Source organism: Pygocentrus nattereri, chromosome 1 (genome assembly GCF_015220715.1).
Source record: "Pygocentrus nattereri isolate fPygNat1 chromosome 1, fPygNat1.pri, whole genome shotgun sequence".
Taxonomy (NCBI): domain Eukaryota; kingdom Metazoa; phylum Chordata; class Actinopteri; order Characiformes; family Serrasalmidae; genus Pygocentrus; species Pygocentrus nattereri.
The window spans coordinates 4,884,638-4,900,964 of NC_051211.1; the positions used below are offsets into that span (position 1 = coordinate 4,884,638).

Here is a 16,327-nt window from a genome sequence, read left to right on the forward strand (position 1 = left end):
AGCTCACACCAACACAAACCAGCTCACACCAACTCACACCAACACAAACCAGCTCACACCAACACAAACCAGCTCACACCAGCTCACACCAACACAAACCAGCTCACACCACCGCACACCAACTCACACTAGCTCACACCAGCTCACACCAGCTCACACCACCACACACCAACTCACACCACCTCACACCAGCTCACACCAACTCACACTCTCAAACCAGCTCACACCAACACAAACTAGCTCACACCACCGCACACCAACTCACACCACCTCACACCACCGCACACCAACTCACACCAGCTCACACCAGCTCAGACCAACTCACACCAACACAAACCAGCTCACACCACCGCACACCAACTCACACTACCTCACACCAGCTCACATCAACTCACACCAACACAAACCAGCTCACACCAGCTCACACCAACACAAACCAGCTCACACCAACTCACACCAACACAAACCAGCTCACACCACTGCACACCAACTCGCACTAACTCACAGCAGCTCACACCACCGCACACCAACTCACACCACCGCACACCAACTCACAGCAGCTCACACTAATGCACACCAGCTCACACTAATGCACACCAGCTCACACTGACGCACACCAGCTCAAACCAGCATACACCAGCTCTCTCTCTCTCTCTCTCTCTCTCTCTCTCTCTCTCTCTCTCTCTCTCTCTCTCTCTCTCTCTCTCTCTCTCTCTCTTTTTCTCTGTCTCTATCTCTGTCTGTCTCTGTCTCTCTTTGTCTGTCTGTCCCTTTCTTTCTTTCTTTTTCTTTCTTTCTTTCTTTCTTTCTTTCTTTCTTTCTAACTTTGTCTCTCTCTTTCTCCCACTCTCTCTCTCTCTCTCTCTCTCACTCTCTCTCACTCTCTCTCTCTCTCTCTCTCTCTCTCTCTCTCTCTCTCTCTCTCTCTCTCTCTCTCTCTCTCTCTCTCTCCCTCCCTCTCTCTCCCACTCTCTTTGTCTCTCTCTGTCTCTCTCTCTCTCTCTCTCTATATATATATATATATATATATGTCTTTCTCTGTTTTACTTTGTATGTTTCTCTCTTTTTTCTTTCCTTTCTCACTCTGTTTTGGTATCTCTCTCTCTCTCTCTCTCTCTCTCTCCCTGCATGTCTAGGCCCTCCTTTACCAGTTCATATTCCAGAAACACTTTGGTGGAGAGCGGTGTGTTTAAAAATAGGACTGTACCGCTCTGACCGTTATTTTCGTCAAACCCCCGGAAGCTTTGATTGGTCAGAGCACGCGTCACTAACATCAGAGATCAATGAAGATGCTCACAGCACATTTGCATATTGTGGCTTTCAGTAGTGTGAACTGCACAGGCTTGATACTGCAGCTTGAATGTCGTTACTGGCTGTTGGTTTTACAATAAAAGAAAGAAGGAAGTGAGGATTGCACTGTTTGATTAGGGGAAAAAAACACGGGAAACTATTCTACCCATTGTTCCCCTTTCAGAAAGAACTTAGTGATTCACTGAAGCTGCAAGTCCACTGCCGTGCTGTCTAATACTTGTACAGTAAGAGTAATGTTCAGCAGTGATCTGTAATACGGGAAACTAGAGTAACGGTATGAATGATAAAATCCTGTAGTAATTGCTGTGGTTCTGCTGCTGTAGCCCTTTTCGTAAGAGCTGCTCTCATTATGGATTCAGAGGAACATCTGATAGACGTGTTCAGAAGCTACTTGCTTATCGTTCCTCAGCCGTCCTCCGCTGGACGAAGCTCCTCTCACACTCCCTTATCAGGAGGCATCCGAGACTGCAGATGTGGTGCCAGTCTCTGACTGTATCATCCCTCTGAATGACCTCCCCCTGCAGTTTATCAGTGAGTGAGCTCCATTCAGAGCGTCTAACTCTAATGACCGTCGTCTCTCTCACTCCACTGAACATGCTCTCTTACCGCCTCTGTGTTACCTGGTAACTTGAGCATAATAAGACTTCTACTGGACAGTGCTGTGGTCTCTCTGACGAAGGCAAAAGTGCCCTGCATTCAAATGACATTGGTTAAAATAATTACTCCGCTACATGGTTGGTGCCCAAATTTTGCTCTTTACTTTTACAAGAGCTACAAGGCACTAGAAGTCAATAGTCACCCAAATCTTTTTTTTTTTTTTTTTTTTTTGTGAATACATCCTCAAAACTTCTGTCAACTGGCTCAAACTGCATCCATGTCTTTATTGAGGACACACTGTGATGGTTCCTCAAGGGTTCTTTGGTAAAGACAAATTGCTCTGTGTAGAACCATGAATGCTCGAAGAACCATTTAGAGGTTTAAATGGATCCTTGCATGGTGAATTGGGTCTTTAGACTGGTGGAGAATGTGTTCTTTAGGTTTCAGTATAGCACCAAAAAGGGTTCTGCTATTGTTGTGATGTCAAGCTTGTAACCATAGAAGAACCCTTGAAGAACCATCGTTTTATGGTTCTTCAATGGTTCTTTAGTGCAAGGAATGGTTCTACATAGCAGCAAAAAGGATTCTTCTATTGCTACAAGTTTGACATTATAACAGTAGAAGAACCCTTTTTCGTTGCTTCATAGAACCCTTTTCAAAAGCGTTCTATGTAGAACCATATACAACACATTCTCTGTCGATGTGAAGAACGATTTCACCATCCGAAGAACCATTTAAGCATTCAAGTGTTCACTGGGCCACTGGGTCGCAAGCAGGTTTTAAGAAGAAATTTCTTCTTAAGAAGGGTTGAATGAGGCCTATTGGTCTACACAGAACCATTTCTCTTTACTAAAGAACCCTTTAAGAGTGCTGTATGACGTGTGCACACCAGGGAGAGCTGGATTCTGCAGGTGAGGCAGAATTTGGCACAATACTTGTGTAGAATAGCAGACCACAACGTTAATTTCACAGTGTAGGTGTTCATTTTTATAGTGCACAGTGAGTCATCCTGTGTCCTAAAGCCAGGGTTTCTCAACCACTGGGCTGAGGATCACAAGTGGGCCGTGTAGCAGCCCTTGGTGGTCCTTGGGCCCATACTGAGGGGGGCTGGTGGGCCATAGCATTTAACATATTGCCTTTTCCAGAGTGACTTACAGAAAGCGCTTTGACTGTCTAGAGAAAGTAGTAGAGAAAGTAAGAGAGAGACAGTCCTGAGCTCAGATACTGCTAGAAACAAAAGTCACTGTAGATACAGAGAGAAGGAGCAGAGTGGAACACAGAGCAGTGCAATATAATACAATACACTACAATACACTACAATACAATACAGTACACTACAATACAATACACTACAATACACTACACTACAATACAATACAATACACTACACTGCAATACAATACACTGCAATGCAATACAATACACTACAGTACACTACAATACAATACACTACAATACACTACACTACAATACAATACAATACAATACACTACCCTGCAATACAATACACTGCAATACAATACAATACACTACAGTACACTACAATACAATACACTACAATACACTACAGTACAATACAATACACTACACTGCAATACAATACACTGCAATGCGATGCACTACACTACAGTACAAGACAATACAGTACAATACACTATAATACAATACACTACAATACATCCATTTCATCCATCCATTTTCCAAGCCGCTTCTTTGTCAGGGTCGCGGGGGGGGTGGGGCTGGAGCCTAACCCAGCAGTCATCGGGCGGAAGGCAGGATACACACTGGACAGGTCGCCAGTCCATCGCAGGGCAGACTACTATACACTACAATATAATACACTACACTACAACACACTACAACACACTACAATACAATACAATACTACACTACAATACAGTACAATACAATACTACACTACAATACAGTACAATACAGTACAATACACTACACTACAGTGCAAGACAATGCAATTCACTACACTACAGTACAATACACTACAATATATGTGTAGTACAATACATTGCAATCAGTACTTAATTCAGTGCTCATTTAAGTGCTGTATAAAGACCCCTGTAGTGGGCCTTTGATGCTATTTTGGTGTAAAAATCAGAGAAAAAGTATTTGACTTAACAGTGAAAAAGAAATCTGTTTCCAGACAGTTAACAACATCAATATGAGCCCTTTCTAGGGATAAACAGGGCCTTGAGGTGGAAAAGGAGCCCCTGTCCTAAACCACATCAGCAAATCTGTGTCACCCTAATGAAGATCCAGATGTGGTTTGAGCAGGTAAAGAGATGTTTTGGGGACGTAATTACAAAGAAGATTTGGGTGACTATTGACTTCTAGTGTTGAACCAATTTAGAGCTATGATTTCAAAGTAGGCTTTTTTGTAAGGAGTATGAAAACCTTCATATGTGCCCATTCTATTTGACTATAAGTCTAGAATCAGTTAAGTCCTGCTTTTGTGCTGCTAGTAGAACTAATGCTTCTGCTGGATGCAGACACTTAGGTATTAAAATTCTCATTATGTTGGTTTTAGGCTTGGAATTTATTGCTAAACATTGCTTACGTTACTGATAATGGATTTGCTTTTGCTGATATTCATCTGCCTTGAAGTCATACAGCATGGTATTCATACTCTAGGCACCAGTGCCTCTCAGTCTTAAGGAAGCATCATGCCAGAGAGGCTTTGGTAGTGGACTCTGCGGTACCTCCTTCAGCACTTTTCCATGTTTAATTTATGTCTCTGAAGCGCATATGAGGAGTTACATAAGAGAGAAAGACTCTTTACTCGGTCTCTCCACACCCTGTGACGCTGGAGACGACGTCTGGCGATGCTTCTGCTTTTTTCCCTTGCAAATTGGAAATGTTTGAGTTATTTTTGGAAAGCGGCAGTGCGTTTGAGGTCGGAATGGCATGTTTTCCTGTGGAATAGCATGTTTTGCTTTTGTGGTTGTATTTTCAGACTCCGACAATTTGGCCAGAAATGATAAGATGATGATGATGATGATGATGATGATGATGATGATGATAATAATAATAATAATTGCTTCTATTTATACAACACTGTGTAAAAATCAGAGACCACCTTTCATTCGTTTCATTTCCAGTCAAAACTGCCAATAAGTACAAGTGATTAATTTTTCGGGACGATGTTTCTGAGGAGATTAGATATAAGATGATCCAGTCATGAGTGGGAAAAAAACAGGATTTTCCAAAACTGGAGTTCAAAATGTGATTAACAGTTACAGAGGAAATGTGCCTCCTAACAACCACCTGGAAGACCTGATACACCAAAGCTGCCCCCATCAGATAAACAGCACTTAAAGCTTTGATCTCTGAGAGAGAGGAGAAGATCAAGCTGCTTCAGATCTGAAAACATCCACAGGGGTTTCTGTCCATCCTTCCACTGTGAGAAGACCACTCAGCGCTGTGGGTCTGAAAGGATGTGTAGCTGATCAAGAAGAACCTCACTGAGAAAAGGAGACGGACACATCAAACAGAGAAGCTGGATGATGGACTGACAGCCCCAGAGTCCAGACCTCAACACCACTGAATGTTTGATTACATCAGAAAATCATCAACCAGCTTCTAAGACTGAACTTTGGAGGTGTAGAAAAAAACCCTGCAGATTTCTCTGGAAATCTGAAAAGAGTGGAAGGTGTAATGAAGGCAAAGAGTGGACGCACTAAATACTGATAAATCTGATAATGTTGTTTAGATTTTTAGGCTGAAAAAAGTATAAGTTGCATTTAATGGCAGTTTTGACTGCAAATGAATTTAGAGAAGGGTGGTCTTGGACTGTTGCACAGTCCTGTACAGGGGCACAGCCAGCATGAGTCTTTTTTACCCCTCAAAAGTGGATACGCATGTTTAATCAACAACCCACACCAGGGGTCAGCAACATGCGGCTCCGGTTGTTTTAACAGTAAATGGTCTTAAATGTTGGAGCTGATGTGTAACTGCTAATTCAATATGGTCACCATAGCAACGACAACAGTCTCGATGAATGTCAATAACGTGGAGACGATTGGACTTATTTGCGTTTATTATCACTCCAGCTGGTTTCGAACTGACCAACGCTAAAAAGTCGTGAAGCTGAAGTCAGCTTCTTGTTTGAATTTTCCTGCTCCACCTTAAATGACACAGCAGTTACATTCTGGCATCTCAGGCACCATTTAAGGTGGAACAGGAAAATCTGAACAAGAAGCTGGAGAATGGGAAGCGACTTCAGCCTCGTAAAAACCGAACACTGAGAGACGCTTTACGAGAAACTGTTCTACATTTAAGGAAAAGTTTCCTGCCAGAGATGTGAGAAGAGTGTCTATAGCTGAGCTGAAGTTTGAAGCAGAGCAAAGTCTGTGGTTATGCTGGTACACTGGCACATACTGAGACACATTCACAGCAAAGATGGTAAAATGGACGTGAACTGTTGTGGCTTCCAAGGTGGTTTGGTTTTTGTTGAAAGGACAAAATGTCTCTTCTTAACATGTGGGTTGTGACCGCTGACCTAAACAACGACGAGAGGAACTGCAGCCAGTGTTTTGTACCTGTCTGTATACTTTTTTGAGTTGGGCTGTTTTATAAAAATGAATTTATGTGAGTTATCAACACTTTCAGCCTCAAAATTGCATGGCAGTGACTGTATTTGTTAAAGGTGCAGCATACTTTGGTTTGAATGGGCTTATTTTTTAATCCTAGTTTTTTTGGGGGGTGCTCAGCTCTCCTCTCGTTTGGCCAGCGACTCTGTACTGGGATCAGTTTAGCTGAGTCATCATAATAGAATCAATCACCGACTATCGACTTACAGTAAGTGTTGCAGAAGCGTCTCTATAAATAGTTCTCTGTATCTTGATAGTTCTGCATTGGAGTTCATCCCTTAGCCAGTGTAAGGTGAGCTTGTATCAACACTCGGGCACAGATTTTTCCCTTATGCGCTGCACACTTGTCTCAAAGCGAATCGCAGTCTGTGTGAGGATCCCCAGGGTTTCAGAAAGTCATCATCTACTGCACGATAGCCTTTCTCTTGAAGTCCAGAATAGGATTGGATGCGAGTGTTTGGGTGTGGTGCTTCTAGATGACCATCTTAACTAAAGCCTGAAAAATAAGGTTTAAAATATTGGCTATTAGCTGAAACTCAGTGTGTAACGCTCTATTGTAAACCCGTTGCAGGCCATGTCTGTGTCTCGTCCACGCCTGCGGGAGAGGTCAGCATCCGAGGAGAGCCCGAGCGAGCTGAGCACGTCACCGTTCCCTGGAGACACACTGCCATGGAACCTAGCCAAGCATCAGCGCGTCAAGCGCTCCAAATCAGCATCTGGAGATGTGCTGGACCCTGCTGAGAGAGCGGTCATCCGTATCGCAGGTAAGAGATGGTCTGGATTATAAGTGGGTGATGGAGCAAAAATGTTGGTGTCCTAAAATATATCGGCAAAATAGCAGTTTTACAGGAGAATGCAAACACAAAGTTATCGTGCAATGCAAGTTAGCGTAAAGAGATGTTAGTCCAGTATTTTGGAGGATTTCTATTGGTCCATTCATCATGAAATTGTCCCACAGTGAAATTCGCTAAACGATATACTGAGATGATTAGACATTTTCTTAATATGTATCGTAATCTTCAGCTTTTCTGAGCTTTGCTCACAACAATGCACCTTAAAAAAGTAGTGCTAGTATACAGTAGTAATAAGAATTTAAGGATAATCCAGTCAAAAGTTGAAGGATGCATCTTCTGAGGGTGTGAGTAAATGATCTATTTACATACTTTCAAATCTTCATCAGGAAAAGGTTGATTTTTGAGATCATTTGAGACCTAAACATCAAGCCAGAGCTTCTTTTTAAGTCTGTGCATGTGATGTTAATATGTAAAGAACAGTGGTGGACAGTAACTGAGTAACTGAGTAAATGTAATTGGTTTCTGTACTTTAGTATTTTTGGTGTATCTGTACTGAAGTTTCTCCGTTCTGGGCGACTTTTTCCTTTCACTCCACTACATTTCAGAGTCTAATATCCGACTTTTTCCTCCTACATTTTGAGAAATCTGTCGTTCCTTTTGGTTTCTGTGTGTATAAAAACGTAACATGTCAAAACGAAAGAAGCGCAAAGCCAGAGCACCAATCAGGGCCCAGCGGTCACTTTGTTTAGAGCTGGTTTTGACCTGTTGGTCATACCGAGCCAGTGCAGCACGCGGTTCAACGTCAGCGCAGCAGCGTAAAACTTTGGGAGAGTCTGTTCAACATAAATGATGAACTAACCTAACTTTGTGTAAATAGAGCACAATATAGAAATATGTCCACATATGCAGTCGAGACTGACGCGGCTTTTTTCTGAATTTCTACAAACACCATTTCATTTTATAGTAAATGAGTTTGGGCTGGTTTATGTTTATGAACAGACGCCTACAGATCAACATAGTAAAGGAGCTCATCTGTGATCCTGAGTTTAAAGCCAGTTTTTATTCAACTTAAACTTGGAACTAAGTTGTAAATAAATCTGAAGCTGAAACTTTGCTTGTGTGTAAAAAGTGATTTCAGAGCCACTCGGTTCTCCCTGATGGAAACTGTTTACCTTCAGTGTTTTGTGCTTCTGATCATTTTAATAGACGTCAGCGTCACTAATTAATGACGTTCTATTAAAAGACTGGTTTACCAAGAGAGACGCTGGAGGACTTTCACCTGAAATGAGTTCATGAAGCCAGTCTGGTTATAAAAATGATAACAGGACCAGATCAGAGCCAGAATTCCTCTTTTAGTACTTTTACTTTATACTTAAGTACATTTGAAGGGAAATACTTTAGTACTTTTACTCAAGTGGAGGTCTAAAGGGAGGAACTTCTACTTTTACTGGAGGAATATTTTACCTCGGGTGACTCGACTTTAACTCAAGTACTCAAGTATGTTGTGCCTCTGACTTTGAAATGATTGTTTCAGGCTTTACAGGGCGACTCACAGCCAAGATGGTAAATTGGACATAGTGTTGTGGCTCCCAAGGTGGTTAGATTTTTGTTGTAGAGGACAAAATGGCTCTTCTTAACTTTTGGGTTGCTGACCCCTGCTCTAGACCAGTAGAGTAGTGCTCCCCTTAGTTTTTTCAAAAGTGGACATAAAAGAATGGCCAGTCATTTGCTATCAGACTTTGCCTAACGTGGACACCGGAGTGCTTTCCGTGGCATTTTCTTGTAGAAATTGTGGCATCGTATAAAATGTCCCATCATTTTTCCTGGGACTCGGGCTCGAGTTAGAAAGCAGTGTTGGCACAGGTTTGTCCAGGCATTGCTGTTTTAGAAATATATTTTTTTAATTTGATTGTTGAAAACAATTCTTAATGAAAATAAAGGGACATCCCAGATTAATAAGCCACTGTTATGTTATAAATATAGATTGACAGAAATGTTAATTACACTGTGATGTAGATCAGAATCAGAATATTTTATTGATCCCAGAGGGAAATTGCAGTTATTACAGTTGCATAAATTACCATTTATGCCAAGAATAAAAACTTTAATAATTTAAAACAAAAAAGGGAAATTTACAATATGGACACGTTTAAAATTCTTATGAATACGGTAAAGTGGCACTGGCTGTGATAATATGAAACACACTGTATAAGACAGTTCAAATTATTGCACACAATTATTATTATTACACATATGAACAGTTTGGTGTTGAGTTTTGCACAGATGAACCGTAGTATCACACACTGAGGGAGGAGTTATAGAGTTTGATGGCCACAGGTAAGAATGACCTCCTGTGGCGCTCTGTGGTCATTTCGGTAGAATGAGTCCTGCACTGAATGAGCTCCTGTGTCTCATCACCGTGTCGTAGAGTGGGTGGGAGCCATTGTCCATAATGGCCTGCAGCTTACACAGCGTCCTCCTCTCCGACACGGCGGTCAGCGAGTCCAGCTCCACACCCACAGCATCACCGGCCTTGCAGATCAGTTTGCTGAGTCTGTTGGCATCTGCCACCCTCAGCCTGCTTCCCCAGAATGCAACAGCATAAAGGACAGCACTCGCCACCACAGACTCATAGAAGATCCTGAGCATAGTCCGGCAGATGCTGAAGAACCTCAGGCGCCTCCGAAAATGGAGCCGACTAGATTTTAAGCTATGCCACCCACTACTAAAACAAAAAAAAGCCTTTTAAATGGTGTATTATATGATGAATTGTGTTTAGTCTAACTGGGCACATGAACTAAGAAGATAAAAGGGTCCGTTTTGCTTCCTGAAGCTCTAAAGATGTTTGAACATTAGACTAATGCACACATCATCTGGTCCAGTGCACACAAATGCAATATTTGATAAGTCTAGTGCAAACAAACTCACTATTCTGTGTGCACAGTGCTCCTCGAAGTGTGGGTGTTGTGTGTGTTTGTGTGTTTAAAGAGGGAGTTTTCTTTAGTTTGGGTTACTGCTTTGGATTCCTGTTTGGTTTGGTGCACATCCTCCCGCTCACCTGAGGAGCTGGCAATCTCCAGGGCTTGACGGACACACCTCGTCTTTCTTTAAGGCTCAGTTCAGGGATTTGCCAGATCAGTTCTGAGATCATAACAACATCAAGAGTTCAGGGACACCTAACTTCTAAAATGTTTTCAGCACAGTCGATCATGTTTTCTTTGGTCCGTTTGCCAAAAAAAACGTTCAGTGTTCCTTGTTACTGATTACTGATGTGTGTGCATGAAGTAAAAAGGTTTAGTTGAACTAGATCTGTGTTGACTAACAGAATAACAGGCTACTCCAATAATATTCAGATTAGAATTCACTGTAAAACTGCAACATACAAACTGGAGAATATCGCTTTTGGGACAAAACCTCGTATTTCCAAAATGGGAACTTTACAGGAGAAGGAAGATGCATACTTTACTTTTAATGTAAGCCAATGGAACCAGACTTTTTTCCAGGCAATTTTGAGCCCTTTGTGTTGGTCCATTCATCATGAAATGTAAACTCAGTGTAAAGGGCAAGAGGCATTTTCACATTATGTCAAAAACTGAAAAACGGAGAAACAAGTTATTGTTTCAACGGTAGCGATACGCCTTTTTTGCAAGCTTCAAATGCGTTTTTCAGTGTGTTTTGTTCGTACCCAGTAGCTAACAGAAGGAATTTCGCACTTATATAATAGCGTAGACATCCATACCTGAAACAACTCCATGCTGACTTGACGCTTGGAGTTAGGAACAGTCTGACTTTCCTTATAGATATTCCTAGTTCCTTATTTTAATTTTTTTCCTAAGGAGAGGTGGGAAATTCCAAGTTACAAGCTTCAGTGAAACGCAGGATAAATTTTAGTTTAGGCCACACCCACTTTTAATTTATGTCGGGAAAAATATTGTTCAGGAATCAGCACTGAAGTCGAAGTATCGACCTTTCCTTTGTATATATTTACATTTTTGACATAACTTGAAAATGCCAGCTGCTCTTTACATTGTGTGGAACATTCATGATGAGTGGACCAGTAGAAACAGTCCAAAACGATTTTTGAACGAAACTTTGCTGCGTTAAGTCACATTAACATTCTTTCCTTCTCATGTACAGTTACAGGGTTTGAGTAATGAGGTGTTGAGAGATGTCTGTGATCTTTTGTGTGTAGGGTAGGTACAGTTTGTCCTACCTAGTGTGGGTTTGTTTGTTGTTTTAGCTGAGGTCACTCCTGCCGTCTGTTGCCAGTGTGAGAATCAACTGTTTATATTCACGTATCAGTTACAAATTCCCACTTTACTGCTCAGACACTCTTCATAGTCAACTTTTTGTGGACCGTACAGCTCTAGCAACCTTACAGTTCGATGCCTTAAAGGATTAAGCAACAGAAGATAAGAGGGAGTGTGTTATCGTGAAAACATCCCGGCTGTGATTTGGAGGCCGTAGATCATCAGAGCCATGGTGTTATAGTGATAACTCACTCCTCAGTGCTCTACTGCTTTAGTACAGCAGTTAAATAAATACAGTAAGAAATGAATAAACTGGCCGTGAACGCGGCGTTTAAACTGTTTTAATGTTCAGCTCCTTCCTCCTAATTATAGCTCCTTAACGAGCAGCTTGGTGCTACGTCAGAGTAATGAGCTCCGCCCACTCGCTGCACAGTCTGCTGTAAGCCCCGCCTTTTGAAGTTGAGCCATAAAACTGCCCCAATATCAGGTTCAGCTCAGTTTGGTCAGTTTGTCCAGATCAGTATTAATGTTGTTTTGTTCCAGCCGGTCTGTAAAGCTTCTTACAGCCCGTTTAGTTTGGCGAATGGTGTTGGGTTCATTTCTGGCTGATTCCAGGTTGTTCAGCTGTTCTTCTGTCACAGCTGCCGACTGAAAAGCTGCACAGTGGCGACGACAGTTTGGGAATTTAGCGTCGTCTCGTTTTCAGAGTCGGACCAAATCGCCTGTCGGTCAGATGTGATCTTAACAGCGTCCGTTTTCTGTTTGTGGCAAAGTGAGAAGTAAAAACGTTCAGATGGCTCGAGCGTCTCCTACAGCTGTCAGAGTCGTTGCTTAGCAACAGCGTCTCAGTGGAGTGAGAGTGTTTGTGAAAAATGTGATGTTATGGTGAAATAACAGCACAGCTAGAACGCCTCTCAATGAATCAGCTTGTGTGGCCGGAACTAACTGTTGTATAAATACAGATATCAGTGTTGGAGAGTTCTGCGTGTAAATTCTGTCATCCAGGCTGGTCATGCGCCTTCAGCACTGTTAGCCCTTCCCTGACCACATGACCACATGCTGAAACTGGCCTGACACAGCAGTTCTTTCTCTCTCTCACTCCCTCCCCTCCCTCTTTTCACCTTCCTCTGTGTCAGCATGTTTGTGCCCCCTGCGTGCACATGCTTATGTGACAACACACACATTCGAGGTGTGGTCAGTTGCAGTGCTGCAATGCTGTGGTCTTATACAGCATCTTGTCTGCAGCTTTCATTGCCTGAAACAATGATGCCACTGGCTAATGGGCTCAGGACCGATCATAGCTCCTCTGGGGTTGTAACGAATTAGCAGTGAAAGTGCAGAATTTCCTCTGGATGTTTCAGGCGGATCAGGCTGTTGCAGGGACAAGTCGGGTCATACTCCCCGGAATATCATCTTTAGCTCATACACGTCTTAACCCTCCATTGGACAATGTTGCTTCAGGGCAACAAACTCATTTTCCTCACTTTACAATAAGATTATTCCTATTTAAAGACAGTAATAGGGTAACAATACAGGCAGGAGTTGGAGTAAGTCAATGAAAAGCATGTTCTTAGTCATGCTGTTCCTTAGGGGCCACATTTATACCCTTTTTAACATTCAGGATAATTTGTTTTCTTGTTATGAGAATTTGCAAAATTGTTTGTTGTCTAGAAGCAACATTGTGTGACAGTGGAATGGATTTAGCCAGTCACAAGCCAGGCCTGACCACTTCAGGGAACGCAGCTTTGTCATTTCTTCCTATCGTCTCACGATGTTGCCTCAAGGCAACATGCTCCAAAAGGACCCCTGTATACCAATTTAATAATCGGGACCGGGACCTTGGTTTCTGTACTTTAGTATTTTTGGTGTATCTGTACTGAAGTTTCTCCGTTCTGGACTTTTTTCTTTCACTCCACTACATTTCAGAGTCTAATATCCGACTTTTTCCTCCTACATTTTGAGAAATCTGTCGTTCCTTTTGGTTTCTGTGTGTATAAAAACGTAACATGTCAAAACGAAAGAAGCGCAAAGCCAGAGCACCAATCAGGGCCCAGCGGTCACTTTGTTTAGAGCTGGTTTTGACCTGTTGGTCATACCGACCCAGTGCAGCACGCGGTTCAACGTCAGCGCAGCAGCTTAAAACTTTGGGAGAGTCTGTTCAACATAAATGATGAACTAACCTAACTTTGTGTAAATAGAGCTCAATATAGAAATATGTCCACATATGCAGTCGAGACTGACGCGGCTTTTTTCTGAATTTCTACAAACACCGTTTCATTTTATAGTAAATGAGTTTGGGCTGGTTTATGTTTATGAACAGACGCCTACAGATCAACATAGTAAAGGAGCTCATCTGTGATCCTGAGTTTAAAGCCAGTTTTTATTCAACTTAAACTTGGAACTAAGTTGTAAATAAATCTGAAACTGAAACTTTGCTTGTGTGTAAAAAGTGATTTCAGAGCCACTCGGTTCTCCCTGATGGAAACTGTTTACCTTCAGTGTTTTGTGCTTCTGATCATTTTAATAGACGTCAGCGTCACTAATTAATGACGTTCTATTAAAAGACTGGTTTACCAAGAGAGACGCTGGAGGACTTTCACCTGAAATGAGTTCATGAAGCCAGTCTGGTTATAAAAATGATAACAGGACATCAGAGCCAGAATTCCTCTTTTAGTACTTTTACTTTATACTTAAGTACATTTGAAGGGAAATACTTTAGTACTTTTACTCAAGTGGAGGTCTAAAGGGAGGAACTTCTACTTTTACTGGAGGAATATTTCACCTTGGGGGTCTCTGCTTTAACTCTAGTACGTGGTTTGTGTACTTCGTCCAGCGCTGAACACGAGGGAAGAAACACTGTGATTGTTGCACCTCTAATTCCTGTTAAAGTGTAATCATTCCATCCTCTGTGTCTCACTGTTCATTACAACGTGACCAACACCTAAAGCCCTACTTGGGCCTTTTGCTGAGCTATTTTAGTGCCGTGTCTTTCAGTGAAGGTCATTGTGCTGTGCTTTATGGGTTATTAATGCTCTGCTGCTGGTGCAGAAAGCAGGGAAAGATGCTTTGAGTCATTTTTTGCACTCTAGACTACCATCATGTGGTAAAAAGTTGATGGTGCCGGAGGGAAAAGTAAGTCCCCACCTCAACCTTTCCTGTGATTGGAAGTGAAAGCAGCTCCTCTGAGCGGCTGTATAATGTGCATGGACTTTAACCTCCTCAGCTGCTTTGCATTCTAGGCCTCTTTTTCTCAGGGTGGACTCCAGTCTCCACACTGAAAAGACTGCGGGCTGTTCTAGGACTTTTATGGGCCTGTGTTTGTGAGAATGCTTGGAATTTTGTCCGTGTCGTCCCGGGGGGAGAAAGAGTGATGGTTTTATGGCCTTCTGTACGAGCACAATGTAGCTAAAAGACTGAGTTAGCAGAAAGGTGGCACAAAGGAGTTATAGCGCAGTTGTTTGAGGGAAAAGCAGCCTGGGAAAAAAAAGACAGTGAGAACATCCATGCGGGAAGTTTCAGCCCTGATAATGTTAGGTGAATTTATCTTACCCTTACTGGCCGTTGATTTAAGAAGTCATGTTCCTTCATGAATGAGAAGGAAGAGTGAGGAGTTACCTCTGGACGTTGCAGGCAGATCAGGATGTTGCGCTTATTCAACACCAGTTTTACAGGAATCTTTCAGCGTCTGTCAACCTCAAATTCGTAAATCTGTATAAAAGCCCTGTTTTATGTAATGATAGTCTATCATGTACCTGCACAGAGTGTCTGGTTATGTTCCAACACGTGATCTTAGATCTGCAGATACCGCGACCCTCTGTAAAGTACAGAAAACATGGAGAGCCCGTTCAGTTATTCAGCTTCTGAACTGCGGAGCTCAGTTTGTCTTTTATTAGACTGTCAGGGTCAGAACTCCCTTTTAAGAAGCATCTGAACTTTTTAAAAAATTATTTTATTTATTTTATTTTATTTTTACCCAATTTTCTCCCCAATTTTGTCGTCTCCAGTTCCACCCGCTACTTAGGACTCCCCCAGTCACACGATACTCCCAGTGCTAGGAGGGTGAAGGCAGCACAGGCTTCCTCCGAGACCTGTGAAACCAGCCACCGCTTCCTTTCAAACTGTCGCTCACGCAACGTCACGGGACGGCCGAACGCGCTCGGAGGAAAGATTTTGTTATGTCAGCTGACAGACGCCTGCACTGACTAGCATCTCATTGAGTGATAGTGGGGGAGAGGGGGCCCACCCTACCCACCCAGAGAGAGCGAGGCCAATTGTGCTCTCTTGGACTCTCTTGGACGGCTGCAGCATCACCGGGGATCAAACAAGGCTTAGACGGTTGCACCACTCGGGAGCAATTAAGTCCACGTCTCTTGGTGTTAATCTTTTAAATTTGATCGGTCATTCTCTCAAATCATTTAAAATTCATATTCATAGTTCCTTTTATTACTGTTGAGCTTTACGACCCTGTTGAGAGCGCTATAAGGAGCTCTTTAAATAAGGTATTATTCTCATTCTTCTTCTTAATATTATATAACAATCAGGTGCCTTAAACCTTTGCACAGCATGTGAATCTTGATTTATATTGATTTTAAAAGTGAGAGGTTTGTCATATTAATGTGCCATTTTCCTGCTCATTTTAAGGCATTTGCAATTTGTACACACACACACACACACACACACACACACACACACACACAATACACACACACACAAAGTATATATACAAACAATATACACACACAATACACAATTACATTCAGAATACAAATAT

The 16,327-nt window shown here is 42.2% G+C and overlaps 1 protein-coding gene across 3 annotated transcripts in view; it reads left to right on the plus strand.

Annotated features, from left to right (window-relative positions):
• pleca (plectin a) overlaps positions 1-16,327 on the plus strand; it is a 224,683-nt gene that overhangs the window by 13,277 nt on the left and 195,079 nt on the right. For all 3 annotated transcript variants that reach the window (XM_037541826.1, XM_017721336.2, XM_037541827.1), the window contains one exon: positions 7,084-7,276. In XM_037541826.1, the coding sequence (XP_037397723.1) occupies positions 7,084-7,276 (193 nt within the window). The remainder of the gene's footprint in view (positions 1-7,083; positions 7,277-16,327) is intronic.